This window comes from Pezoporus flaviventris, unplaced genomic scaffold, assembly GCF_033815535.1.
Source record: "Pezoporus flaviventris isolate CSIRO_AGI_PZ_B2104156 unplaced genomic scaffold, CSIRO_AGI_Pfla_v1 ptg000029l, whole genome shotgun sequence".
Taxonomy (NCBI): domain Eukaryota; kingdom Metazoa; phylum Chordata; class Aves; order Psittaciformes; family Psittacidae; genus Pezoporus; species Pezoporus flaviventris.
In genome coordinates, this window is record NW_026892577.1 from 18,182,009 (window position 1) to 18,209,106 (window position 27,098).

Below are 27,098 nucleotides of genomic sequence, written 5' to 3' on the forward strand. Positions count from 1 at the left end.
GAATGAGTCATGTCCTGAAGGGACCGGAGGTGAGGGATAGGTTTGTGTTGCAGATGGTGCCTCTTCTGCTGCAGGTGGGGAGGCAGAGGATGATGATACACCAGCAGTACTATGCATGCTGGGGCTCTTGTTACTCATTATCAAAAACCTATCAACAACCTCTGTCACACTGTCACAAGCCAAGGTCCTGGTGTTGTCTCCATCCCCCTGCCTTGCCTTGAATTTTGCTAACATGCATGAATGCAGAGTCCTGAAATTAAGGTTCATGGTTCCAAAGTTCATGGTCTTGAGAATAAACAAAAAACTATTGTGGTGGCTGAGAGCTGGGTACCCCATTAACCCAGAATCATGAATATTTATCATGCTGGATTACAAAAGAACATAGAGACTATATTGTATTTCCTATAACTTTATTTCCATGGCATCTTTTCTTGGCGGGTCTCTTAAATGTAAGCTTTGCTTATTTAGTTGCACACTTTAAGCCGATTAACTTTTTACTAATAAAATGTGTGTTGACTCCCTTTGTCCTGGCTCCTGTTTGTTTGTACCTACACTCCTGTGACAAAGAGTCACAGAGAACTGCTTTAAGCGCCGGGTAAATCCTGCTGCTGGAAGCTTTGAATGAGCTGAATGTGTCTGGGGGTGATTTCAGCCTTGCATTTTCTCTCTCTCCCTCTTGCTGCCTGGAAGTTGGTCAATGCAAAACAAGCTGTTTGGAACACCCCCTTCATTTCTGAAACTGTTCGTAGTGCTTAGGGGTTGGGCAGGAACGATCCAGCCTCTTATTGTCACTCTCTGAGCTGGCTCAGAGTAAAACTGCAAGTGGAGGGAATGGAAAAGATTTCCAGCCACGAACACTGGTCTGTGGCTTTGCATGTTCAGTAGTTTCCCGGGGGTAACCACATCGTTCCTTTCCTGCTTATATACCTTGTTCAACGATACTGCATGTTTTATTGTGACTTCTCTCTAGGAACATCCCAGAGAGATGATTACATCCTGCCGGTTTAGTAAAGGCCCTCTAGAAAAATTATTCTTTTCCACCAAAAGCAGTTCAGAACAGAATTTTGAAGTTAGTTGGGACCTTAAAAAGATGGCTGAGCACTTGGGAAATACTTTCTAAAAGCCTTTTATAAACCCGTTCCTTTGTATTTGGAGCTTTGCTAAAGCTAAAATGATCCCTTAGAAATGTTCTGTTCGTAGTACTTAAGAATGGCTGGTCTGCCTCAAAACAAACTCAGTACCCTGTTTCCATTGGGCAAATGCCAAGGGAGGTGTAGAAAAGCAGGGTAAAACAGAGCCAAAAGTCCAAAAATTCTCCCTGACTGTGGCAGGCTCCACAATCCCTCAGCCATAGATGGCTAATTGTCTTTAACAATCTTGGATAGCTTTGTCTTTTGTCTGCTTTCTTTTTGGACCTGAATAAGCTTTTAGCATCCTTAGCCTTCTGGGATAAGAAGTGCCAGAGCTTAGCTACAGCATCACTTTACTCTTTTCTTATCCACTTGTGAGTTGGTGCATCAGGGTTGCAGAGGTTTAGTTAAGTGTTGCCTACCAGTTTCCATTATTGTCTCCTTTTAGGTCAAAGCTTCCCACATGGAACACAGCTGGTTTTAATAGCAAAAATGATTCATGCTTTGCTATTGCGAGAAAATCCTTTAAGAACTCTGACATCATACTGGCTGGGGAAGGGGAGAGGAAGTGTTGAGGACAATAGCAGCCATGATCCCCACCTTGTAGAAATTGCTTAGTGGCTCTCTGGAGCGTCTTTTGCAGGTGGATCACTCAGGTTTGAGGAATAACTTTGAATGTGCCCATTCATTTACTTGCAGTAGAGACAGGAGGTGCATGCCATTAGTCACCCATAGCCTGTCCTTCTCTTGCTCTTTGACCCATCATGCCATCTTCTCTCACTGATCTTGTAACGTTTCCTGTGGAGTCAGAACTGCTGAGGAGACAAAACCAGCTTTAGCGTGTGAAGCCATCACCCACCATGGCAATACTGGTTTCCCATCTGACAATACCCAGTTCCTGTGTGACAGCTGTGCAATGTCCTGCACTAGGAACACCTTTAATGTGAAAGGACGCTGAACTATACTCCTCCTACTTAACCAGCATTAAATACAAACAAAGTATAAATCTCTGTGCTGGATGCAAGCTGCTTCTTTGTGGTGCTGATGGGATCTCTTTTTGTTGTATCAGTTCCTACTAGGGATACGAGAAATTTAGGGCTCTTGCTGCTCCCAGTTTCCTCCTGGCTGAGTAAAATAAAAATTCGGTTGACATGTTTATGTGATCCATTTGTCAGCATTGTAGTTCAACAGTCTCCATCGTACCGACATAACTCCAGAGTGGAGGGTACACTGCATAACTGTTGAGTGTGGGGTGTTCGAATGTGTATAAAGAAGGCTGATGTGGGGCAGTAAGGTCCAAATAAATGAATGAAACATGGACACAAACTACTTGTATAGTTGATTATGGAAAACCAATTGTCATGTGTTGGTTGCTGGTTTGAGGAATGGTATGTTGGGAACTAAGTTACGTTTTTACATTTATTACATTTCTAAAGTTCCTCAGACTCCTAGATCTTGGTAATAACCCTTTCCAGCAGTGGATTTGCCTGCTCTCAGCTCTTCAGTATTTGATGGTGGGGGATTTCTGTCCTCTCTTGCAGGTGCATGGAGAGTGGATGAAGGTTTGCTCCCCACTATACTGCATGTCTGTGCAAAATCTGGAGGGGAATCAGAGGAGTACACCTCTTAAGACCTGCATGTTGGGCAATGCTGCTTTATGGTGGTTTTAATCTTGTGCAAGGTGTGTACCATGCAGGGAAGCACTGGCATTTGGTGGGTGTTGATGTGGCTGCAGAGGGATTACTGACAGGAGGGGAAGCAGATTTGCTGCTGCTGGGTTGCTACAATAGCTGGAAGTTTTTGACGGGGGTATCCCTTCTGGGATGTGCATGCATTTTGCTTTCCGCTGATCCAGGACTGGCCCTAAGAGAGTGAGCCAGGGGCAGATCTCCCTGCTCATCCTTTCTGCTAATGGTGGGAAGAAAAGGGGTTTGCTACAGCTCCCTCAGGCTCTCCTGCTGAGCTAATCCCCTGCCCACAGCTTTTTCTGGAGGAGCAGGAGGTGTTGGAAACCAGCAGCTCCTGGAGCAAATGCTGGAGCACTGACCCAGCACAAGTGTCCTTCTGCAATAAATGAGCCAATTCCCATTTTTGGTACCTTCCTTTTTTTCCAGGGGGGGCCGGTGACCCTACCTCCTGCTGATGTTCAGGCGTGCTTACGGCAAGACCTGGCATAAGGCTTTGGGAAACTGGGACTAGTTTCTAGTTTGCAGCTCTTTGGGCTGGAGTTTTTCCTGACATTGGTCTGCCTGGGGCTGTGGAGTGTTTTTAGAGCCTTAGCCAAAAGTGGGCTTTGCTGCCTCAGAGCAAGGCTAACACAGGGAGACCTTACTGGCGCTGTTAAATCCTGGCAACTGCCTCGAAGCATCTCTCTCCACTTTCCCCTTTGCTCCCTGCTTTTGTCATACCACAACCTCCCACTTCAAAGATAGGCATGCTCCTGACACAAGACTGTTTGCTACCCAGAGGGTACAAACAACTTGTCAGGGGAATAAGCTGGCTTCATTCCAAAAGTAAAGACATTTCGTTAAGGCTGGGAAATGTCAAAATTGAAGTTTGCACCTTCAAAAGAGCCCTGCTTATGTGTTGTGAGGGTCACTAACACAATTGCATGATGCTGCTCCTTCGATAGATCCAGGAGTGGGGTGAAAGGGACTGGTGATGACCAAGATCCTTCCTTTTCTGTTGCAGAGCCAGAAAAGTGCACAATGAGCAAGGATGAAAAACGCCTCTGTCTTTTTTGATGTCTGTGGGCACCATGTCAAAGTGTGTGCCAGTGTTCTGCTACGTGGTCTTCAGTGAGCTGTGGCACCAGTCTTTCCAAGACTCCTTGCTACCTTTGTTCTTTTCTGGGTGTTTGACATGGGAGCATACAGATCACTTGCAAAAGCTGCAAGTACTTGCTGTTGCAGAGGAGGGGGTGGAGCTCTGATACAGGCAGAACTAGGTTAATGCACAGGGTTCATCTGGGGTGTTTCAGAGAGGGATGGCCAGCTGAAGTAGTTACAGTAGATATTTTACGGTTATATATTTAATGCAACCTTGTGTGAATGTTTGTGAAAGTCTGGGATGAGTAACTCTGGGTAATGCTGTGTTTTCAGGGCAAAGCTGGAAAGGGAGGGATGGGCATACTTGAAGACCATCCACTGCCTAAGCAGGGCTGAACAGGTGCTCTCTAAGCCATCCATGTCCACTGATGTTGCAGTCGTGACCACTTAAGTCTGGCTGCTGCTGAGGAAATCAGTCTTCCCTCCCATATTTCTTTTCCCAGTATCAGTGAACTGTGGGAGCTGAGTGCAAAGAGAAACTGATCTAGTTGAGAACAAACTGGTTTTTACTGACTTGGTAGGACCAAGTTGGTTTTTACTGTGTTGCTTCTCAGTCCTGTGAATGCTTGTGGTAGCACAGGAGAAACCATAGGAACAAGTGACTAGGAAGGAGGAAAGGGAGAAAACAGAGAAAACCAGCTGCCTCAGGGAGTGTAAACCAACAATTATGCAAGCTGTGTGAGTGCACAGTGAGATGGTGTTTCTGTTGTGCATGTGCTTGTCTCGTCATGCTGACTTGTCTGGACAGTCATAGCTGAGACCCTCCAGTTTCCATGAAGTTGTGGAGATTTTATGTATTAGTGATCAAATGTGGCTATAAAGCACTAAGAATGAGTTAGCAGTCTATGGAAGTGTGGAATGTAGACCGTATTTGCATACGCATGAAGCAGAAGCCTTGTCGAATGTCAGCTTCTGCTGGATGCTTTAAGCCAGTCTTGCTGCGTGACAGGACAGAGCTCAGTTAGACTGGACTTCCCTAGGAGGTGAAGGATTAACGGTGCCTCCTTCAAACTGTAGACACTGTAGTGTTTTGCTGGCTCTTTGCACCTGCTGAAATGTGATACGATGCCAGATGCCATGAAGGGCCTTTAAATGGTAAACAGCTTCCACCTGAGATCCTCCTGACTTCAGAGCCTTTGATTCCAGCCCGGAGCTGGGTCTACTAGCAATTATATTTTGTATGAATTCCACCACCTTGCCTTTGGAGATGGCAGCGTGTTGATTTTCTTTCTATAAGCAACCTCTAGTGCACTGATTTCTGTTCTTGAGAAGACTTGTGTGTTCTGCAGTGGTATCCCCAAAAGCTAAGGAGACAGACTGTGATGGAGAGCCTTGGTATGTTCCTAGCACTCTCTAAGGTCAGCCTTCCACGACTGTAGCCTCATACTTGCATGTGCTTTGTACTTCCTGCAGAGTTCAGGGCATGAAATAACTCCTGTAATTTGGGAATTATGCAGCCACGGGAAGAGGCTGAACTGGAGAGGACCCTGCACTAACAGTGGAGGAAGCAGAGGTGGCTGCTGTTACCATGCTGAATCACACAGCATTTTCATTCAAACTGTTTAATGGGAGCCACATGAAGAGTGGCTTCTGCCTGCAGGTGCTTAGTGCCTACGGAAATCTGCAGCTGTCTGGATCGGTTATGTGCAAATCCGATGCCTCCACTTTATGCGTCGGAATTTATGAATGATGGAAACCATGTGAATCAATTGCATGAGCAATTTTTCATGTGCTTCACCCCACGTCAGATTCGAGGGGACTTTCCGTTAATTGTGTCTGTGGTCCCCAACAGCTTGCCCAAAGAGGGAGGGGATGCTCCTGGATGGCCACTAGGTGTAGGAGTAGGAGAGTTTTGGTGAAAGTGAATCCCCTTGCCTTGGGCAATGAGAAACATCCCAGTGTGCAAGTGAGCATGGAGCTGAATGCACTCATATTCCACTTGATCTGACTGCCCTTTCTGTAGCATGACTGCCTTGTGAAGTGGCAAGGACTTGAAACCTTTCAGCCTCAAGAGAGGGATGGTCTGTCTAATGGAGGAGCACTGGGATGTGGAGCTGGAACATCCAGCTCTGCCTTGGATTCTGTGACAAAAATTGCTTCACTTCTTCAGGACAGGCTGAGAAACAGATCTTTTCGTGGTTCTTAGGGACATCTGTTTGGTGCCTGTTTTCAGCAAGCTTTGTCTAAAGAAATGAGGTGGGTTTTGCTGTGTGAGGCCTGTTTCAATAGGCATGGATCCTGCACTGTGCTTTCTTGGGGTGCAAGTAAAACATTCCATTATTGACAAGGAAAATAGGGCATCCACATACTTTCCCCTTTCCTCCTAATAGCCTCCCCTGCATTTCCAAATAGAGATACTTATTGTCTGCTTCTCTGACCAGATCTGTCTTTTGGAGAGCAATACCCCTGAGTGGAGGCCTTACCTGTCTATCTGCTCAGTCTTCCCATCTACCCAGATACAGACCATTAGTTTGGATGTGGTCTAACTGTAATATGGCAAACGCCCTGTTGCGAGGCTGGAACTGAGCAGGGAGCCATAATGGGTGCATTAAAAGTGAGATGCTTATTTCAGATGGATCAGAAAATGTTGAAACATGAAATTATAGCTTACATGGTGCCCCAGAGCTTCATTTGTGCTTTCAGGAGTTCTAACAGCTCCAGCCTGGTGCCCGATGGTAATGTCTGGATGAGGGCTGAGCAAAAAGCATGGCTGTCCTATGAATAAGTAACTTCTCTGCAACCAGCTAGTTGCACTGCTTGACCTGATAGATGGTAGTGAAACCTGGAACAGGTTGCCCAGAGAGGTGGTAGATGCCCCACCCCTAAAAACATTTCAGGTCAGGCTCGACAGGGCTCTGACCAACCAGGTCTAATTGAAGATGTTCCTGCTTACTGCGGGGGGTTGGACTAGATGACCTTTAAAGGTCCCTTCCAACCCAAACTACTCTATGATTCTATGATATTCTTCACATATTGGGGTGTTCATTACAGTCTTTTCCAAAGACTGCTCATTGTGGTCCACAAAGAGTGTTGCTGTGGTAGTACAGTCCTGGGAGGAGGCAGCGTTTGGACTGGTCAGACACATCTGACTGCAGAAGGGACTGGGGAAGCACAGGCAGACCTGGGAACAAAGGAGCTGTTGCTCTGAGCTGCGTGATGAAACTTCTCTGTGTAAGCCAGACAATCTCTCCATTTATTTGCAAGTGGCATTTGGTCACAGTTTTTTGGCAACATATGGAAACTGTTTAAATTAGCTGTATGAGCCATACGTGAAACAGATGCATGTTCTTGAGCAGGCTTTTGTCATTGATGTTTGAGCAAGTGAATGGTGCAGCTGGCTTGCTTACGAAGTGGGGAGCATGTCCTCACCCAGATGTATTTAAGTGCTTGAAGTGAAACAGAGAACCAGAATGTTGAAGGATGTGTGTTGATAAAGACCAGCTTCTCATGGGCACCTACTATATAAATAAGATGAACGGCTGTAATGACACTTAACCCTTCACTGCTTTCCTGATTGCTCACTGCTGGTGCAGGATCATTAGTATAAACAGAAGACTGTAGGTCCATAGCTCTCCTGCTACTGTTTTTCACTTGTATGGTAGTGTATCAACACTAGTTTAAAGCTCTGCAGTCTGATCAGAGCACATTGCTACATCTTTCTGAGCAATTTTAGTAAATAGAGAGTAGTGAGGTCTTGTTGAAGAAAGCAGAACATTGTGATTGCTGTGGCTTTTGGGTGTGAATCTTGAGACCAATTCTACATAGGGAGAAATTGCACCTGAAGCTGATGCCTTTGTAACTGAAGCTGTGATTGCCTCTGAGCTTTAAGTCCTTGTGGAGCTTTCTTGACTGTGATGATTGTGTTGCTGCACAGTCTTAGATGCTCACAGTGGTGTGTATGGCTGGGACAATAAAAAATGGCCTTGAATATTGAGGGCATTGATTTTACATGTGCCAACTGCAATGGGATAGACCAGGGTGGGCGTTACTGAGACTGCAGTGATGGGTGCTGTAGATGTTTGGGTGGCTGAGTTTAGCGGATGTAGGACAGCAGCACTGAAAGACAAGAGCAGAGAATTTATGGCAGTATTGTTCAGAAAAGGGTGAGGAAGCAGTGAAAGCAGAGTGCTGGGAGCATTGCTGATAGGGCTGAGGAACGGAAGAGGTTTTGGGACATCAGAAGGAACCAATGAAGGGAAGGTCATGGCAGGATGTGTATTTCTCCTATGACGGCAGAACTGTAATTTGTATTCCGCACAGGGATGTCTGCTCGTATGTGGGTGTGCTGCTCACAGTCTTGTAATGCTCATCATCCTGAGGCAGACTTGAGTGTCTGCTGGGGAGGGCTGGCTGGGTGGACACTCTGCCCTGTGTCTCTAAAGGTGCAGGGAGGTATTTCAACAGGCTGCTGACAAGGCTTATGAGCTGCAGAAGGGGAACAGAAGACCCTGTTTACTCTATACAGATGATGAGAAAAGGCAGTAATTGTTTTTCCAAACTTTCCTGTAGGATTTTAAAAGAGGCAGGGAACGACCAGAGGGGCATGGAGTGGTTTACGGGACTGTAGTTGTCTCCCTGAACTAGGTGGCCTTGCAGAAGCCTGTGCTGTGGACTGTGTTGAGCTGAGCTAGCAGCACACTTCCCATCTGGAGCATTGGTGTATCCTGCAGGATTGTCCCCTTCTGGGAAGGCCACCTCTTTGGGTTACATGGCACTAGAGATTGGGTTTTGGTGACCCAGGTGAATTACTTGGCAAATGCCTATTTATGGGCAAGTTGGTGGTTTCCCTGGCAAGTTTCCCTGAGGTGCACAGTGCAGGTGTGAGTGCCCCTCCTGAGACACCAATGGGCTGAACCTTCCTTAGGCTTTTGAGCACCAGCGGCTGCCATGCAAGCACAGGTAGATCCTGAGCAGAGGGGATTCCAGTTACTGTAGTATCAAAGTCTTCAAGTGTACAACCAAACTTAAAAGGTGAACTGGACAGCTGTTTGTAGTGACAAACACTGATAGTTTGGCTTATGGACAAAGCTGGGTGAAACCTCTCTCGGGATGTGCTTTGACCTCTTTTTGTTTTGTTTTGTTCAAAAGTTTCTTTGAACCATTTCTGCCTCCCTTGAGCCTTACCTGGAAGCATCCTTGCCACAGGCGTTACTCTGGTAAAGTTTTGCATGCTGTAGGGGGTGGAGCACTTCATTTTGCAAGGTTATTTTTAACTCCTAAATGCTTGTGGTGAGGCCAGTCCAGGATGGTGGCTGGATTCGTTGCGAGGAAGGGCTGTGCTCCGCTGTCAGGGTGAGCCCTTTCCACTCCTCCTGTTAGGGGTGCTGCTATAATTTTCTGGGTGTATTATTTTCCCTGAGGTATGTTTGTAAAGTTTGATTTTTAGAGGGAAGAGGAAGGAAAGGAGATAAAATCTGCTGGTCTCCTTTTGTTGTGTGTTCGGTTGTTGGTTTTGCTGTTGTGTTGTTTCTTTTAGTTGGGAGGGAAGAAACGCTTTTTCATATTTTGCCCCTTATTAATAAAACACAAATGCCATGTTTCAGACTGCATCATGGTTCAGCATGTCCCTGGGACACTGCTGGTGCCAGCCTGCTTCCTCCTTGGTTTCTCTTCTAAGCTTATCTTGCCTTCTGCTTTGCTGTATTGTGCTTTGAGACACACTTGTCTGCTGTTTCATCTGCTATGACCTCCTGCTTTTCCTTGATGCTGTGATTGTGCACCTTGTGAGGGTTACAGTCCTGTGGAGTGCTGAGCCTTTCATTCCCTGGAGTGAGCTCAGTTGTCTGTGAAGGTCCTTACTGGTTTGCAGAGCAGGAATGTGGCATTTGCCTAGTTCCTGAGATCTCGTGCAAGGATGGCATGTTTTTTCTGTCTGTTCTGGTGGGACACCTATGCCTGCCTTAGGACACAAACCCCACTATAGTCCGGGGGTGCCTTTGGTCACAGCCCATGCCCCCACCATGCCACTCGGTGCCGCAGCCTCTCTGACTGTTAATCTCATTCTGATCTCTTCATTGTTGTGTTTTTGGCAACCCAAATTCCCCGCCCAGGCCTGAGAATTTAACATCAGAGCATTTGCATGACTGATCGGATTTGTCTCGCTTCTATGACGACATTGTTTCTATGGAAAATTAATGGATTCTCACGTTGTATTTTTAATGGTTGAAACCACTCCCCTGCCACCCTCCCATCCCCAAGCTCTCAGAGGAGAAGTCTGTAAACAGCTCAAATTATCTACCCTCTGTAAATAGCTCCCATTTCTTTCCTGCCTGCTGTCCATTCCTTTTTTCTCTTCCAACAGTACTGCAACACTCCTCTCCTGGTGCTGGCAGATAAAGAACAATAAGTAAAACAAGCTAAGTTTGTTTTCCTTGTCTGGCCCTTGAATAGATGTGATCTATTATGAACTACCCTCTCTCATCCAGGACCATGTGGTTTTAAATTGTCAGCTTTCCTTGAAGTTTGCTCCAAGCAGGCCTGGGTTGCTACCTTCCTTCTTTGAGGATGCAGCTAGTTAATGGTCCCGCTTCTGTTCATTTTTGCTATGACGCAATTTATTCTGTGGGTGGGCAGGTGACAGGCAGTGCCTGTCTGTTTGGGGTCACCTGTTCTTCTGCTGAAGTGCTTGGGGTGAGAACAGTGAGGTTTTGACACCTACTGTGTCAGACCACCTGAAGGAAGAGCACCCCTCCCCAGATGATACAATGAAATAAGGTGTAATGGTCACTTTGAATTGTGGTATGACTGCTGAAATGTCCTCAGTGGTGGGACAGTGCTTAGGTACTGAACTGTTCCAAATGAAGTTTAGGGTTAGTGCAGTTTTAGTCATAAATTTTCTTCTGTCATCTCTAAGGTTATTATTCCTCAACTTAGTTTTGAGGAATAAATACAGGGCGAGTCCTATGGTATCAGAATTACCTGAGGAGAAGGTCTGACCTGGATTTTCTCCTCCCAGAAGACTGAAGCTGGTGACTATAAGGCTCCTAAAGTGTCTCTTGTGGAATATCTGCTGAGGGGGATGTGATGTTTTAGGTCAGGATCTCCTAACCCATAGTACCAAGATAGCAGTGTTGAGTAAGGACTTGAATGCCTGAGCCTGGTACCTCAGCCAGGAGGTCATGTTTGTGAGCAGAATAGGCTTTGCATTAGTGCTTTGGTAATTAAGATGCACTACTACAAATGGCAGGCAGAAAACTACAGGGACCCGAATGCTTAGTTACTTAGGACAGAAGTGTTGCCAATTCTTAAGGCAAAACTGCTGAAGGTACAGAGGTAAGGTGATTGCTGTGAATATTTGTGGTGGTGGGAGAAAGCGGAGCAGGAGAGAATCCACCCTGAGCTGGCAGAAGCTGGGCTGAAGCAATTGGCTGTGCAAAGTGTTACTTTTCTGGATGCGATTGTTGCTTGGGGCTTTGGATTATATTAGCGTGGAAAAAATGCCTCCAAGTGAATCATTGCTGGGCCAATAGGGAGGGAAAGAGGACTATAAAACAGGAAATCAATTTAATACTCAGTAGGTGTTTGCAGCGTGCTCACCCTTCCTTCAAATTGCCAAAGGAAAGATTAATTAAAGTTATATTGAGCAGCAGAAATGATGGAGGGTGTGTGATGGGGTTTGCATGGTACAGCTTTCTCCATAATTAATTGACAAAGGCATTCTTGGATTTCATTACCCAGAACCTTGCCATCTCCTGCTCTTAAAGGGCAGCTGAAGCACTGCTGGATTTCCGAGCCAGTGTTGCAGCCTTGCAGGTTGAGCTAAGAAGGATCACTTCATAGGCACTTAGAGAAGGTGCTGCCTCTGTCAAGCAGTTCCACTGTGCTATCTGTGGGTTCTGTCATTTAAATTCAGACTACTGAATATGTAGTAAAGAATATGTCTTTATCTGCTTTTGGTTTTACTTCCTGATTCCCTCTTCTGAGGTTGAGAGGTGTATGCACTGCAAGGTACATACATACTGCAAGATGAAGGTGTTGGCAGGGCATAGAAATAGCTGGTGGCTGGGTCTCTCATCTCTGTTTGCTGCCTTTACTGTCAAATTTGAGCGAGGTGTGACAAAAGCTATAGGAGGAACAGCTTGTCTGGACCGCTTGCTAACTGTCAAACGGAGAGAATTGTATGTGTCTCCCATTTCACTAGGTCATGATCCAGATGCCATTTGTGTTCCTTCTGTACTTTTCATGAAAACATACAGCTGATCAGTGCTATCTTTGAGAGAGGCTTTTCCTGCTTGCACCAGCTGCTTTTTGGGGCTCTTGTGAATTACTTTCTCTCTCTGGGCCAGGCTTCGGAGACATCAGGACTTTGCCTTTGTGATGGAGTTTCAGAAGCCAGCTCCTGTAAGCTGAGATGCAGCTCAACCTGCCAGGTTCTACCTATGACTAGAGCATTTCCTCCCAGATTTTCCCTTGAAGACCTTTCCTTGGTTTGATGCCAGAGCTTCACTTAAATCTGTCTGAATAGAAAGCTTTCTGCTCTTGTCCTTCTGAAAAGGAGCTGTGACAGTCCTCTCTACAGGTGTTTAAACACTTTATAGTGCAAAAGGGAATGTCTACATGCTATGTTGTTATAAGGGGAAAGCTCTGCTGTCTGCCCAGTGGTCCAAAGTCTGCCAGTCCTGGAAGCTTGTTTCCTCTGTTGATTTTGATAATAAATTACTAAACATGCTCACTACTGCAGGGCTGGGAGATGTAAACCAGGATGAAGCTTTGGATTAATTGGATGCATCATCTCCAGTCTTTATTGGCAATATAAACACTATGGCCATACCTGACTTGTGTTCGTTGTGCATTATTGCTGTGATGGCTGACAGCACTTGCTGTGTTTTAAACCTAGCTGGCAACTGGGGTTGCTCACTCACCCTCTGCTGGGATGGGAATGAGAATCAGAAAAAGGTAAAATCTGTGGGTTGAGATAAGCACAGTTTAATAATTGAAATAAATTAAAATATAATAATAATAATTTTAATGAAAAGGAAAAGAGAGAAAGGAATAAAACCCAATAAAAAACCAAGTGATGCACTGTACAGTTGCTCACCACCCTCTGACTGATGCCCAGCCTGTCCCCAAGTAGCAGTTGGTCTCTCCTGGCCAATTCTCACTGCCGCATGCCTGGCAGAATTCAAGGCCAAGTTGGATGGAGCTTTGAGCAACCTGATCTAGTGGAAGGTGTCCCTGCCTCAACTACGTGATCTTTAAGGTCCCTTCCAACCCTAACCATTCTATGGTTCTATGAAGTCCCTCCAGTTTATACACTGAACATGATGTGCTGCGGTATGGAATATCCTTTTGGCTAGTTTGGGTCTGCTGTCCTTGCTTTGCTCCCTCCCAGCTTCTTCTGCACCTCCTCGCTGGCAGAACATGGGACATTGAAATGTCCTCAAGTTAGAGTAAGCACCACTTAGCAACAGCTAAAACATCAGCGTGTTATCAGCATTCTTATACTAAATCCAAAATGCAGTACTTTGCCAGGTACTAGGAAGAAAATTAACTCCATCCTAGCTGAAACCAGGACACTCTTGGCTGTGGGATACTGCAGTAAATCAGTTCTTTGTTTAAAAAATATGTGTATGTGTAACAGTCTCTTGATGAAAAGCCAGCACTAGATGTTCCTAAAAATCAATTGTAATTGATTGGACTAAGAAGAGGAGAAGGTGATCACAGTTTATGCCGGGTTTGGTACTTCTTACACCTGTGAGGATGGAAGAAACAATGGTTGAGTTGTTTAAATTAGATGAAGCTGGCAAATCAAGGGTTTGGTTTTGGTTTTGTTTTTAGCAAGGATATCTTGCTAGGCTGTTAGCTTAAAGGGAAGATACCAGGTCTGTTCTGAGTCACTGTTGCCTTTTCTTCTACATGGCTCTGAACTTTGTGTAACTTGGAGAGCAAACAGACTTATGAATGCTAGCCCTATTTAAAAGCAATTTCTCTGCACACTTTTAAACAGGCTAGGAAGGTGTCAGTTGCTCAGCTTACGGATGTATGTAGCTAAACACAGAAAATGTGTGCTTTCTCATCATCACTGGATGCTCTACAAAGAGATTGTTGCTTCCTAGTCCACTACCTCAGTGCAGTAAAACGTGGGTTTTTTCCTGGCCTATCTTATGTGCAGACTGCTGCCTTAAACATTAAGCAATAGCAAATGGAGAGTTCTCCAGGTGAGGGTGGGATGGGGTGGTATCCAGTTGAGAGCTATACACCGGGGTAGAGGGAAGTAATGCTGAGCTGGTGAAATTGCACAGGAAGAATCTAACTTTGAAGTGGTGGCATGAGATGAGGGCATGCTGCCTGCACTTGGGAACAAGCTGGATCTAAAAGCCCTTCCTGGCTTGTGAGAAAAGAAGGTGTTGAAATTAGGCCCCCCTCCTCAGCAGGATGGAGCATCTGTGGCCATGGTGGAGTTTTACAGGAGCTGGGAAAGGTTCCTGTGACCCTCAGGCATCAGAAGGGGGTCAGGGCTGCCCGGGCAGGACAGCAAGAAGAGTTACAGAGCTTGGTTTCTCTTGTATAAGAGTGAGGTCTCCAAATGAATTTAACTGCCTGTGGGTTGGCTCTGTGCATGTCTATGTTGGGGAGAAGAGCTCAGACTACATCTGTGTGTCCATGATAGCCTCTTTCTAAAGTCTGTTTCCTGCCTACATGTAAAATGAGGCCAAGAGGCGCTCTGCAGACAGTGCAGAGCTTCAACAGAGAGCAAGTCAGAGATGCACAGCCAAAGCCCTATCTGGTATCGGCATTGCCATGGGACATGCACTGTCAACTAGAGCAGAAAGCAGAGAGAGCAAAAATGTTACAAAGCTCACATAGCTCAATCTACTTTGCATAGAAACAGGAGGGGGTAACCCAGTCCCTTGGGTTTTGCACACCACATTACAGGGGAGTAGCATTCTAAACCCTAAGGTTAAGGTGTAAGATGTAAGGTGGTCTGAAGTATTGGGCAGCCGAGATCCCCCTGCAGTGCTCTCTTATGCAGAGGCAGGTGTTTAACCATTTAAGAGCCCATAGAGGGAGCTGCTTTGCTGCTTGTGGCACGGATTTCCAGTTCTGTGTGTTCGTATGTGCCCTTCTGTATTGCTCATCGTACCAGGAGTGGATTCATAGGTCACTGGACTGGAGTGACTCTTACATCAATGCAGAAAAGAGGAAGACCTTGAGTGAAGAAGAAACCAGCAGCAGTAATGAATATTAAAATTAGAAGATCTTTCTCCTATTTATGGCAGGCACTATAATCCATGCTATGGAATTGTTTGGTTCTTGTTTAAAATAATATGGCATTCAGCCAAGGGAGGACATTTATCATTCCTTAAAGGTGGTCATTGTGTAGCCTTACTTTGGACAAGCTCAAGCCCAAAGTATGTATTTGTTCCTGCATCTTCACCTTCTGGGCGAGGAAATTCACTGAACATAAATCAGATTTTATGGCCTAATTTGGTCTCCTGCAGGTAGCTTCCCAAGAGGTGCTAGAGGTGGGAGCACTACACAGGATAATTTAGGCAATTCTGGTTTCTGCAGAAGTCTGAACAGGGATACAGGCTGATTCCCAGCAGGTTTTGAAATATCTGTTGTGTTTAGAAGTGGACCATCTTCACAGACATTCCTTCCCAAACTGAGACTTGTTTCTGAAATGAAATGTGCTCCCTGAGCGGGGGAACTCCTGCCCACTGAAAATTGAATTGCTGAGTTCCCATTGCCAGGAAACCCTGCTGATGCCAGACACCAGCTCTGGCTCCAGACGCCCTTGCTGTGTGGAGGGGTTTAGCGGCAGAGCCTTCGAGCCAGTTTATCCCCCCCAGAGCTGGGCAGTAGAAAACTTCTGATCATTCCTACCGAGGAGAAAGAAACTGATCCAAAGGAAAACATAATGACTGAATGTGGTGGTCTTAATGCTTTTCTTTTATTCATTACTGCTGCTCGTTTCCCATACCCCTTTGGCTTGAGGGTTCGATGCTCAGGATCTGGCCCCTGTTTCTAAAGTGTTGGTTTGGGATATTTTCTTTCTCTTCTTCCACTGGTTTCTGCCTTGTTTTGAGGTTTTCTCTCCCCTCTGACACAGTTGTTACTTAGCGCAAAGGAATGCGTTGATTTTTTTCCTCAAGGTATAAATCTTTCTTAGCATAGTTCAGAATATTGTTCTGTTGGCTCCTGTGCCAGCAGGCGGTTCAGCAACAGCAGCAGTCCTGTCTTCATGTGAAGAAAAATGAAATACGGAGGTGCTGGGAATGCACTTTGATCTGTTGATTTATTTATTTATTGTTAGACTACAGAGTGTTAGGTGTAATGAAAGCGTGGCCAGCCCCAAAAATTAAATTTCCCAGTGCTCAAGCCTGTCAGGTTGGGAAGCATCAGCAAATGCTCAAAAATAACTTGGGTGTTTTTGCCAGTGTATGAATAGTCATATTATTGTTTGCCAGGAGGTGGCACTCATCATTGCCTACCTGTGTCTGCATATGCCCAGCGCTGCGTATGCCCGCTGCTCATGCTGCTAAGGTGGGACATTGGTTTTCCCTTATGTCATTTGGATGTGGTACCAACTCTAGAGCAAGAGGAGCTGGTGCCCTAAGATCTTTCAGTAATGCAGATGGTGGAGAGCAGAGATATGAGTGGGCATGGACATTGTCCCTTACAAATACACATGTGATTGATCTCATGGGTAGGGTCAGAGTACATCCTTCAGCTGCACTGTAAGCCATAAACAACCAGTGTAGCTCATCAGCTGGGTGACACAGCTGAGTCTGTGTCAGGCAGACACAGGCTGGCCCCCTGGGTTGCCTGAAAGCGGCATCTGTTGATGCTCACAAAATTAGAAGTGCCAAGGTTAACTGTTGCAGGTGCTTCTGCCTTGGATATTTTGGGCTGGCATAAGTAGTCCTGAGGCATCCTTGCTTTGGACCCCAGCTAGCATCTACACACAGAGGTTGTGAACACTGGTGAAAACTAAGTTTGAGTTGTGAATATAGATGTAATGAGCCTGCAGCATTTACCTGGATTCACACTGCTATTTGGTTTCCATGCTCATTGCTGTGCCGCACTGTGGGAAACCTGCTGAGCAAGAGTAAAGTCCTTCCAGCAAAACTGTGTTAAAACTATGCTGGAAGAACTGAAATGAAGTCTGTCAGTGTGAGCTGTGCCAGATGGCTGCAAGTTCAGATGAGACCCTCGAGCTGATGACATACACTGTGTGGCTCCGGCCCTACAGAAAGAGCTCCTTTGGCTGAAGTTAGAAGGCACAGTCTTCAATCTAGGTTCAGATCCCATTCAGCATCTAAAACCTGCCATTTCTTAATAAAAGCTTCAGCTGGTGGAAGAATCTGTGTTTAAGGTTGGGTGGGATGGAGGGACCTCTCCTGGCAAGCAGGGTATTCCTGTTTCCAAGGCCTCTTTTTCTGTGAATCTCTGTCACAGCTGTCCTCATTGCTGCTAGAGGGAAAATTGCAGTGGTCTTCTGTAACTTCCAGAGGGTGACTGCTTTGCTGATCCCTGTCATCAGGGTATATCTATGGCCTATACTGATGCTCTGGTGCAGGAATGGGAGCTTCCTGGCAAGGGGTTGTGGCAGGTGGAAGTTTTCTTCCAGCTTGGTGGCTAGAGATCAGTTAGTTCAGACACAGACGTCTGGTGATGCTTCTCAAGCATGGAGTTATATTCTTCTGCCAAGGGGAGTATAACTTGTATAAACTCATGTACTCATATAAACTTAGAGCTGACTGCTGTGAGGGTGGAGGAAACCCATCCCCAGGTATTTGTCTTGCAGCGTTAGAGATCAGTCTGTTTTTAGCAAATCACAATATTGCATTTTGTTTTGAGATGTATTTTTAGGAACAACATTATTCAGCTTTCTGGCTGAATGCCGGAAGCTTTTCTTGGTGATTTTTTTTCCTCCTACTTGTTGTCTTTGGGAAATAAAAATAGAAAGAACAACAGGAATTTTGTGAAAAGGCCTGTACGAAACACACTTTTAACAGGAAAAGGGTATTTTAAACTGCTGTGAACCCTTCTGTACTGAGTTATTATAAGGGTCAGCAAAGTTATTTTTCTCCTCTGAAATCATGAAATCATACTGTGCTACTCAGAACTAGAGAAAGAAGAAAACACAAGCAGGGAATGGGAGAGGGGAACTGCTTCGGGGTGTTGAGGATAAAGGAGGTTGAAGATGATTTGTAGGGAAGAGCGATGAAGATTTTAAAGAAGACACTTTGGGCTGTCAAATTGCTTTGGAGTGGGAGGCTGACAGAGAATCCCCCAGAGTTACTGTGGAAAATGTGGACTGAAAAGGCATTGCTGGGCTTGGACTCTGTGGTTGTGTGTGAAGCACTTGGAGAAACTGTTCAACCTGTTACCTGTCTAGAAAGAGAGGTTCTTCTTCCCCCGTGCCACCTGCCGTACCTTCCAGGTACCTCTGTGCTCAGCATGCAATGTGGACACCAGCATGTGGACTGTTTTCCTGGGAGAGAAGTGTGCTGAAAATGGAGACAGCTTGCCAGGCTGCTTTTTTCATTTGAGTGGTGGACTTGTTTGATAAACATAGTTGTCCTTCCCCTTTGCCCCAACAGACAAACGCTGTCCGGCTGCATGTGCTGGGAGGTTGTGAGGTTAAACATTTGGGGTGTTTGGTGCAGGTAACTAGCCCAGGGTAGAAGCAAACTCTCTCACATTGACTCCATCCAACCCAGTAAGAGCTGCTCTGTTCTTTCTATCAAGAGCGATTAATGCATCTTCTTAAAGAAAAGCTGGCACGCTGTTGCACTGAGTGTTAAGAGTTTGCACCTGGCTGTATATTGCAGAGCTCTCTGCCAAGAAAATGCTGGTTTCCAAGTTTGTTAGCCTGCTGTTTGGAGATTTTAATGTTTTTTGTTTGTTTTTGTTTTCTTTTTTTTGGAAGTTCTCCCACATTAAATTAAAAAGGAGAACCTGGTAAAGGAAATCAGAAGGGATGCTTTGAGATGCTTCATTTGCCAGCAGTCCCTGAACTTGTGACCCTCTAAAATAAAGTACTTGGGCTTTCCTGTGGGACGGCTCCCTTGGGGTGGGAGCAAGCATCTTTCAGGCTTGTTTGCCTTTAGGAAGGAGCCTTTGACAGCACAGGAGAAGTTGTAGTGCAGCATTCTCAGCTGGGACTTCCAGTGAGGAAAGTTGTTCAGCTGGCTGGGGACTGTGATAAATCGTGGTTCCCCTGGAGCATGCTGGGACTGCAGAGAGCTGGAAATAAATGCTAGGGAAATTCAGCTTTTGTAGTGAGCCATCTTTCAGGATGATGTATGGCTTTGTAACAGAAAAAGATTCCTTTGCTAGGGCTGGGAGAAAGCTGCTGCCTTCCATTGGGAAGGAAAATGTAAGAAGTTTGTTGATGTAAATCCATGCTGCAGGCTTTCCCTGAAAGCTGTGCTTTGTCATGGGCTACCCTACCCTGAGAAACAATCTGTGTGGTACTAATGGAAAAGAGTCACTGGTAGCCCAAGGTGGTGGTAATTAGTTTTTGGAGTGAAATGAGACAGTAGGTTTGGCAGAGGGTAGGGACTGTACATTCAGTTAGCTAGTGTAGTAGTGACTTACCAAATGTGGCTGTGGAGGCAATCAGATGGCATGAGATGCTGTTTGCATCTCTGCCCCTTGGCTGCTACATTGTCCTGAGCAAGTAATTTCTCTGGACAGATAAAATGTCTTGTCTTCAAATTGCAGTCACAGGAGCCTATGCTCTGCTTTTTATCCTTGGACATTCCAAATCAGCTTGGGATGTTTTGGCCATGTTGATAGGCTTGTTAGCTGGTGGGGATCTGACAGTATTTTAGACTCTCCTCTCTTCTGTGTGAGGGCTTGGTTTGAATTGCTGAGAAGTAGGGGAGAGCCTGAGTTCTGTGTTTGTGTAGCAAACAGAAGCTCTTTCCTAGTTATAATTGATGTCAGTCTGTGGATAGGTTTGTCTGAACTAACTGTGTCATCTTCTGGAGCTGTTGCCATAGTTCTCTGGTCGGGGTTTTGGTAGCAAAGTTAAGGAGACGAAGACACAAAGCCAGAGCCAGCCTCCTTTGAGGCTTCCTTCCATCCCTCTGCGGTGGCCAGTTAACCAGAGGGAGACAGCTTTGCCCCAGTGAAAGGGAAAAACAGCTGAGTCGTGCTCTGCTCATGCCAGGGCTCTGGTGCTTGTAGCAGCTCTTGGCTGGGGCAGTGTATGGCAGCTGGGATGTGCCCAGTAGCAGGCAAAGACTTCCTGCTTTTCCCATGTCCCAGACATTGGCAAATGCTATTTTGCTGACTGAGGTGCTGAGATGCAAAATTGAGGAGACAAGTGCTGCAACAGAAGTAGTGCCATGTTGTATCAGAAAAAACTCTGAGTTAACCTTTAGCGTTCAGTTGGTACAGATTTGATTGCAGGCTTCTGATATTCAGGCAAAGGTCCATATTTCATTTGGTCTTGGCAGTAAAAGTGAGATGATCAGTGATGCTGATCAAAGTATGTTCTGTAGAAATGAGATGTTTCTGCTCCCTAACCTCCCCAACCAAGCAATGTAGATGCTGTTGACTTAACAAGAGAAGAAGAAAAGGATTCCATCAAATCTGGTAACTGTTGCAGACAGCGAATCAGTGTTCCTCCTTGTATGACTTACTGAGTTCTCTTGAACTGTACCACTAATTTGCTCTGTTTCTTCTTATTTTTCATCAGCTTCTTGTGTGAGTTTGAGCAGCTCTGTTTGTAACCTGTTTGTTGTCTCTGAAAGATCTCTTCTGCTTGGTCAACTGCCTCATTGCCTGTGTTTATTTTGTTCAAATTCCCCAAATGGTAACTATATACTGTGTAGTGTCAACTTGGTCAGGATACTTCAGGGGTATCATTTTGTCCACTCAGATGATTTCCATTCTCTCTGAGCTGTCAATGTTGAGTTATCAGTTTGTTTACCTTGTTGTTATGGCTTCTGCCTGAAACTCAAAGATTTTTACAAAACTAAATACTCCGCAAACTTAAACCTGGGTAACTGATCCACAAGGGAACAAATAACTCGTGTTCCTCCACCAAAGTGGAAACGGTAGGCTGGCTCTCAGCTTGGATTTAGACCACTCCGGTGCGTGTGAGCGGTAACACCTTGTAAGAGGTCCTGCAGGCTGACAACTGTAGCCTTTAGATACAAGCTGCTGAGCTTGAGTGCTTCACCACTGTCCTCCTGTCTTGTGCAAATTATTAGCCTGGGGATGGTGCTGATGCAACGTCTCAGTCAGGATCTGTGCCACAACTTAGCTAGCTCCTTCACACTAGGAGCTATCTAGGGAAATGCCACTGATTGTGCCTCTTGTAGGCTTGAATGAAGAGTGAATACCACCACCACCTCAGTGCCTAGTTGAGAGCCAGACCTAGAATGAGTAACATGAGAATCCCAACTAATCATCTTCTTCTGGGGCATCTGCACAGTGGCTAAATTTAAATGCTGTCACCTGGTCTCCACTGATGTTCACTCTGTCTGTACTTTTAAATAGCTCCTGTATACTACCCTTTTCCTGGTCCAGGGAGTAATTGCCTTTTTGGTATGATACAGGCCACAGAGCAATTGTACTTTCCTTTCAAAATAAAAACTAAACTAATTGCAGTTTGTTTCTCTCCAGCTGCCTTTTGGGGAGATATCGCTTTAGATGAAGATGATCTGAAGCTGTTTCAAATAGACAGAACAGTTGACTTAACAAAGCACTCAGATGGCAACGCAAGACACACTTCAGGTAAGGGCAGCCCTGGGATGGTGCCTTCTTTCCCCTGGTTTTGTCCTTAGGGAGGAAGGACTTCTCCCTCACTTGTGACACTTGTTCCCATAACCAGGGCAGAGCTTAGTTATGTGACTGGGGCTGGCATCCAAGTATGAGCTTTGTTAAACAAACTCCAAGTCATAGTTTGGTGTATCCAAATCCTATCTTGTTTGAGGGAGGAGATTTTAAAATTTTCAGCACAGGTCTTTTCCTGTGAGGAACTTCCTTTCTGCAAACTTGGAAGGAAATGTGTTTGAAGTTGGGCCACTCAGTTTGGAATTAGCTTTGATTCTTACTGTCCTCCTCCCTTTCTTGCTATGTATGACCTTAATGGAATAATGCCTTTTTTTTCAGCTGTCTATCTAGATAAAACTCACTGCAGTCTTGTATACAGACTACCCTTGAAGTGATGTTATAATTGAAATAGGCTAACAGTTGTTTCTATTTCCTATAAAGCCAATAGATGTTGCCCCTGTACGTGGCTTTTATGTCTACTCAGTCTTGTGCAGGAACAGAGCTGTTTCTTGACTCAGGAGCTCTGACTGGACTACCACCTTTAGCAGCCTGAAATGCTTTTCAGTGGGTTTGGAGGGTTTGGAAGGCTCACTGCAGTATTGTTGCCTCCACTTTATGCTGCAAAAGAGAAATTGTTGGAAGTCTGAGCTCTGAGAGATACCAGAGGGACTGGAGACAGAGAAGGTCAGGACAAAATTCTTTTCTCTCTCTGCTGGTGCACTCTTAGGTTAGCAATTAGGGTGATAGGTTTGACAGAAGCAGAAATCACTGAAATGATATTCACCTGCCCCTCGAGCATCTCAGCAAATTATACAATAAATATTGCATAATTTGTAAGGACTCATGGCTGCATCTGTATCCCTGTGACTGCCTGGCTTTGGTTTCAGATCATCTAATCACTGCGTAGGTCCTGTTCTGAGGATCAGTGCTCCAGCTTTCTGTTGGGATGAGAGTGAAAGATGACATATCCAACACAGAGGCATGCTTTTGATGTTGATGTAACTGATTAAACTCATGCTGATGCTGAAATTCTGGGCAGAGGAGGGGTATTCACTTCCTCAGATTATGGATTGCTTCCTGGAAATGCTGTTATCCCACATTGTCATGTCACTTAACCCATTCATATAATGTTTTGGGCTGTAGCGCATTCTCAGGTCATAGTTAAGAGTAGGTTGCCTTTAGAGCAAAAGGTAAATCAGAAGATGAGGGCTAAAAATGTGGGTCAGGCAGCATTAATCTCTTCCATATCAGTTGACAGTTCCTGAAGTTAGATGAGGAGACTACTGGGGAAGGAAAGCCAGACAGTGTTTGACTGTGTTGTTTTGCTCTGATAGCTTTTTCGGTTGCCATATCTAACACATTTCTTTCAGTTGGCACTGGTGCCAGACCACTGTCTGCAAATGGACTGAGTTTTGTAACCCACATCTATATCACATACTGCAGGCACTGGTCTCTTAGATCCATGACTCATGCTGTGCAGTTACGCTACTCTCTGCCTGGCACCTTTTACTGAGGCAAAGCTGGAACATCGTAAGATGCTTTGCATCAGGTTAATGGTGGTGTCACGTCACTCACTTGGCCCTGTCCTCATCTATGGCTTCATTTGTCCTCCTGGTTTTCAGCCCCTGGAGCTACAAGCTGACAAGTGGGCAGCTCCCGTGACTGCCATGCTTTGTGTGGAGCATGCACAGTGTTCACCTGCCCTGTGAGGGGGGCTCTCTGCAGGAGCAGGGAGGGTTGATTCTTCTCTTGCAGGGCTTGCCTGACACTCACGTGAATTGTAAAAGGGTGGTCTACTTCAGCATGGTAGGGATTGAGACCCATTCTTCCCTGGGAGAAAGTTCTGCTCTCTGCTTTTTTTATTTCCAATGGGAAGAATGCAGCCTCTGTACAGAAAGAGCCTAAAACCTTTTATGAATGGGACCCCTTGAATTATAACATTTCAGAGTTTCCTAAAGCTGTTAATCGGATTATTTGTATAGTGGAGGAAGTACTTAATATGTATATACAGGCATACAGGCTCTTCATATCTAGGAGCTGCAGTTCTGAGCACGCTATTAGGCCAGGCATTCTTCTTCTCCTGTGTTGTTTCCTTGTCCCCAGAAAATGCTGTTTGGGTGGAGGGAGGGGTGAAAATTGTGCCATTTTGCATTGTTGGGCTGTTTATAGACATATACCCTATTAGCTTGTGGGGAGCATCTGCAGCTGGCAGACTCTGGAGGAAGAATGAGACTCCTATGCGCTTATGGGTGACAGGGGACATGGTTCTTTACTGGATCCAACTGAAGATGGTATGTTTTAGTAAAAGCTCTACCTTGGCTGGTGAGGGCTGAGACTATCAAATGTTTTAAGCTTTCCCCTTCTTTACCTGCTTCTAGGCTTTGTCTAGAAAGATGGCTATGCCCATCTCTAGGCCCTTGAGAGAGAGGCAGGGAATGTGATCTGAGGACAGTCTGGATTCTGCCACAAATTTCTATGCTGAGTTTAGTTTCACAGCATGAATGTGCTCCAGGCTTGTTTTCTGCATTAATTTCCTGCTTGCAGAAATGCCATAGATGCTATTCAGACCCTCAAAATCTGTGAGCCTGCTTGAGAGTGGGATGCCTCATAGCTTAGTGTTTCCAAGCATCTTCTCAGCAGATTTTGGAGCTACTGTTTTTTTTTCCTGATATCTGAGGCCTAAAGGAATGGACCAAATAGCATGTACAGCCAGTAAAGGATGATTGTTAAAATAAAAGCATTTAAAACATTGAAGTTAGCTACCTCCCAGTCTCTGCTTCTGTGGGATCAAGTTTGGATGTCATGTTTACTATGAAAATCTGTTGTTCTCATGCAGTGGTGTTGAAGTGGATACACTTAGGATTTGGCTCTGTAGAGATATGGCAATGGTTCAAGACATAATGAGAAGAACATGGTACCTGGAGATCTGCCAGTGAGCGCTATCCTCAGCAAGCCCAAGCTTTACCAATGCCTAATCACTTTGATGAAAGATTTTTTTCAAAGAGCTCACAGTTTTGAAAAGTTTCCCATAGATTTTTTCTTTAAGTTTAGTGAGCACACTTGCTTTTACAATGCAATTTTAGCTTAGAAGAAACCTGAGTCGAAGCTTTAAGGATTTCTCTGCTGCTGAGAGCCCACAGATGGCTTCGAAATAGGAAACAAGAAGATCCACAGGCTGTGAAACTGCACAGTGTCACCTCTCTTTTGGACCCAATTGAGTCCACTGGTGCAAGGTGATTTGCTTTATTGCTTTCTACTGAAGCATTAGCTGTAAAGGAAGAAGACCTTTTCTCTTCTTGCTATGCCTGTGGAAAGAATGTGCCTATTTAATTCAAATGGGTTTAATTTAAATCTTTTCAGGCAACTTAGGGATTAAGAGGACTTTTCTGATATATTACCCCTTTTCCTGATTTTTGTATCATGGAGGCAGCTTCTAGTCCTGAAAGGCACTTCTGTGAGTGAGAAAGGCAAGTTTATCTTTTCTGGGTTTGGCACCAGCAGACCAGAAGACACATGGCAGTCTGGCTGCCCTCACCAGTGCCATGCTGTGCTGGACTTGCTGCTGAGGCACTGACTCTGCATCCCACTGCTGCCAAGAATGCTTTTCAAGAACAGTCAAAACAGGTTCTCTTTGCCTCTGATCCTGAGAGGTTTTTTCAGCTTATGGCTTGAGGAACTTCATGAGGCTTTCACACTACCACAAATGAGCAGCAGGGAGGATTCACAGAGCATCTTTGCTAGCTAAAGTAATACTTCACATAACAGTGAAGCTGGGATGGGAGTATATTTGATCCCAGCATGTCTAGTGAAATCAGAGGGGAGACAGCGGCTGCTGTGAATGGCTGAAGGCTCTGACAGCAAATTTGTGTATATTATTCTCTGGCAAACAAACTAGGCGGGAGTCCTGCATTAAACCTTCTCTTAATAAGAGCAGGGAGTTGGTTTGTTGGCACACAGTAGCTCTGCTGTTTCTGAGCATGCTGTGAAAATGCAGGCAGCCAGATGCTTCACCAGGTCTGCATGAGGCCCACATCTGCAGCAGGCTGCTTTGCCTTATCTTGCTTTGGAATGCCCCTGGTCGCTTTTCCTGTTTCAGGACTGGTTCATAACTTTTTTTTGTAGCAACCCAGAAATCACAGGTTTCAGTCCAATGTGCATAAACTGCTTTGGAGCATGGAGGCAAACCTTGAAGGAATCTGAAAAGGAGCAGAAGAATGTGCGTTCCTGTGTAAGTGCACACATGAAAGACTGTATGGTGCAGCGGGGATCACTGCTGTGCTTTTCAAGTTACATAGCAACTTTTAATTCACCTAAGGTGGGCTGTCAGACCCAAAACATGTTTCTCTCCTCCCTGGTTGATTTTCATGTGAGCTGGAATTGCTTGCAGGACAGGTTGCTGGCGTGCAGCTCTCCTGCTAAGAGTTGTGCTGTTTAGCCTCAGGATGGAGAATAAGACATCTCCCTAAGGTACTGGAATAAGAAATCTCCCTAAGGTGCTGGAAGCAGTCTCAAGCGGGGCTTCTGCTGCTTCACTTTGTGAGGGGTTGCTCAGTCTAGGGTCTGTGGCCGCTAATAGTGCTGCACATTACTTCCTTTTTTGATGCTACTGCCATATTTCTAGTGAAATTTAGGTTAGCGCAAAATGCACCTCTAGAAGAATGAAAAATCCAGGGATTTGGGACCATGACTATCTGAAATACCAGAGAAGATGTGATTTACGAATTTGAAGGAGAGACTGTTAAATTTCAGCTGACATGCATGCCAACTACAGAGCTGTTTTTTTTCCCTCTAACTCATGTTTGGTGCTCTCCTGTAGTGGCACTTGGCTAAGGGTAGAAGGGGTGGACTTAAGCATTAGTGGATTCAGGGCTGCCTAGGGCCTAACCTTCCGTTAATTTAGACTTAGAGCAAATCTATGGGTTGTGCTAACTTAATGTGAGTTGTATTGGTTGTAATTGCCCAGGAACAATGCAAATAACTATGTATGTGCTGTAACATAACCCACATCTGTGAACTCTCTACAGGGGTCTGCACTTCCACTGGGAAATCTTTAGTGAAGGTTGCTTCCTCTTATGTGGGTAGAGGAATATCTCTGTTCCAAGAGACCTGTCTGAGGGCTCTGTCCATCTGTTTGCATACCTTCTTTCAGTTTTCCATAACATGTGATGTGCACTCCAGGGATGTCTCTTTTCAGTCCATGCAGCCTCTTAACAGGAAGAGGAGCCTCAGCCCCCTCTGTAGGTGCCAAGTGCCTGATGCTTGGCCTGACGCTGAGGTTTGTTTAGCTGTGCCAAATGATTTTCCTGTGACTAGCCCCAGTGTTTATCTTTTGAATCCATTCAGTCAGGACTTTTCCCAGAGCAGACAACCATGAAATGAATTTCCTACAGTTCTGTAGTTT

General features: G+C 45.3%; 1 protein-coding gene across 6 annotated transcripts in view; it reads left to right on the forward strand.

The window, feature by feature from the left end:
- The window catches only part of TLL2 (tolloid like 2), a 95,092-nt gene that overhangs the window by 12,576 nt on the left and 55,418 nt on the right, over positions 1-27,098 (forward strand). For 5 of the 6 annotated variants that reach the window (XM_061459362.1, XM_061459361.1, XM_061459358.1 and 2 more), the window contains one exon: positions 21,548-21,658. The exons of the other annotated variant lie outside the window; for it this stretch is intronic. In XM_061459362.1, the coding sequence (XP_061315346.1) occupies positions 21,548-21,658 (111 nt within the window). The remainder of the gene's footprint in view (positions 1-21,547; positions 21,659-27,098) is intronic. 6 annotated transcript variants of the gene reach the window in all.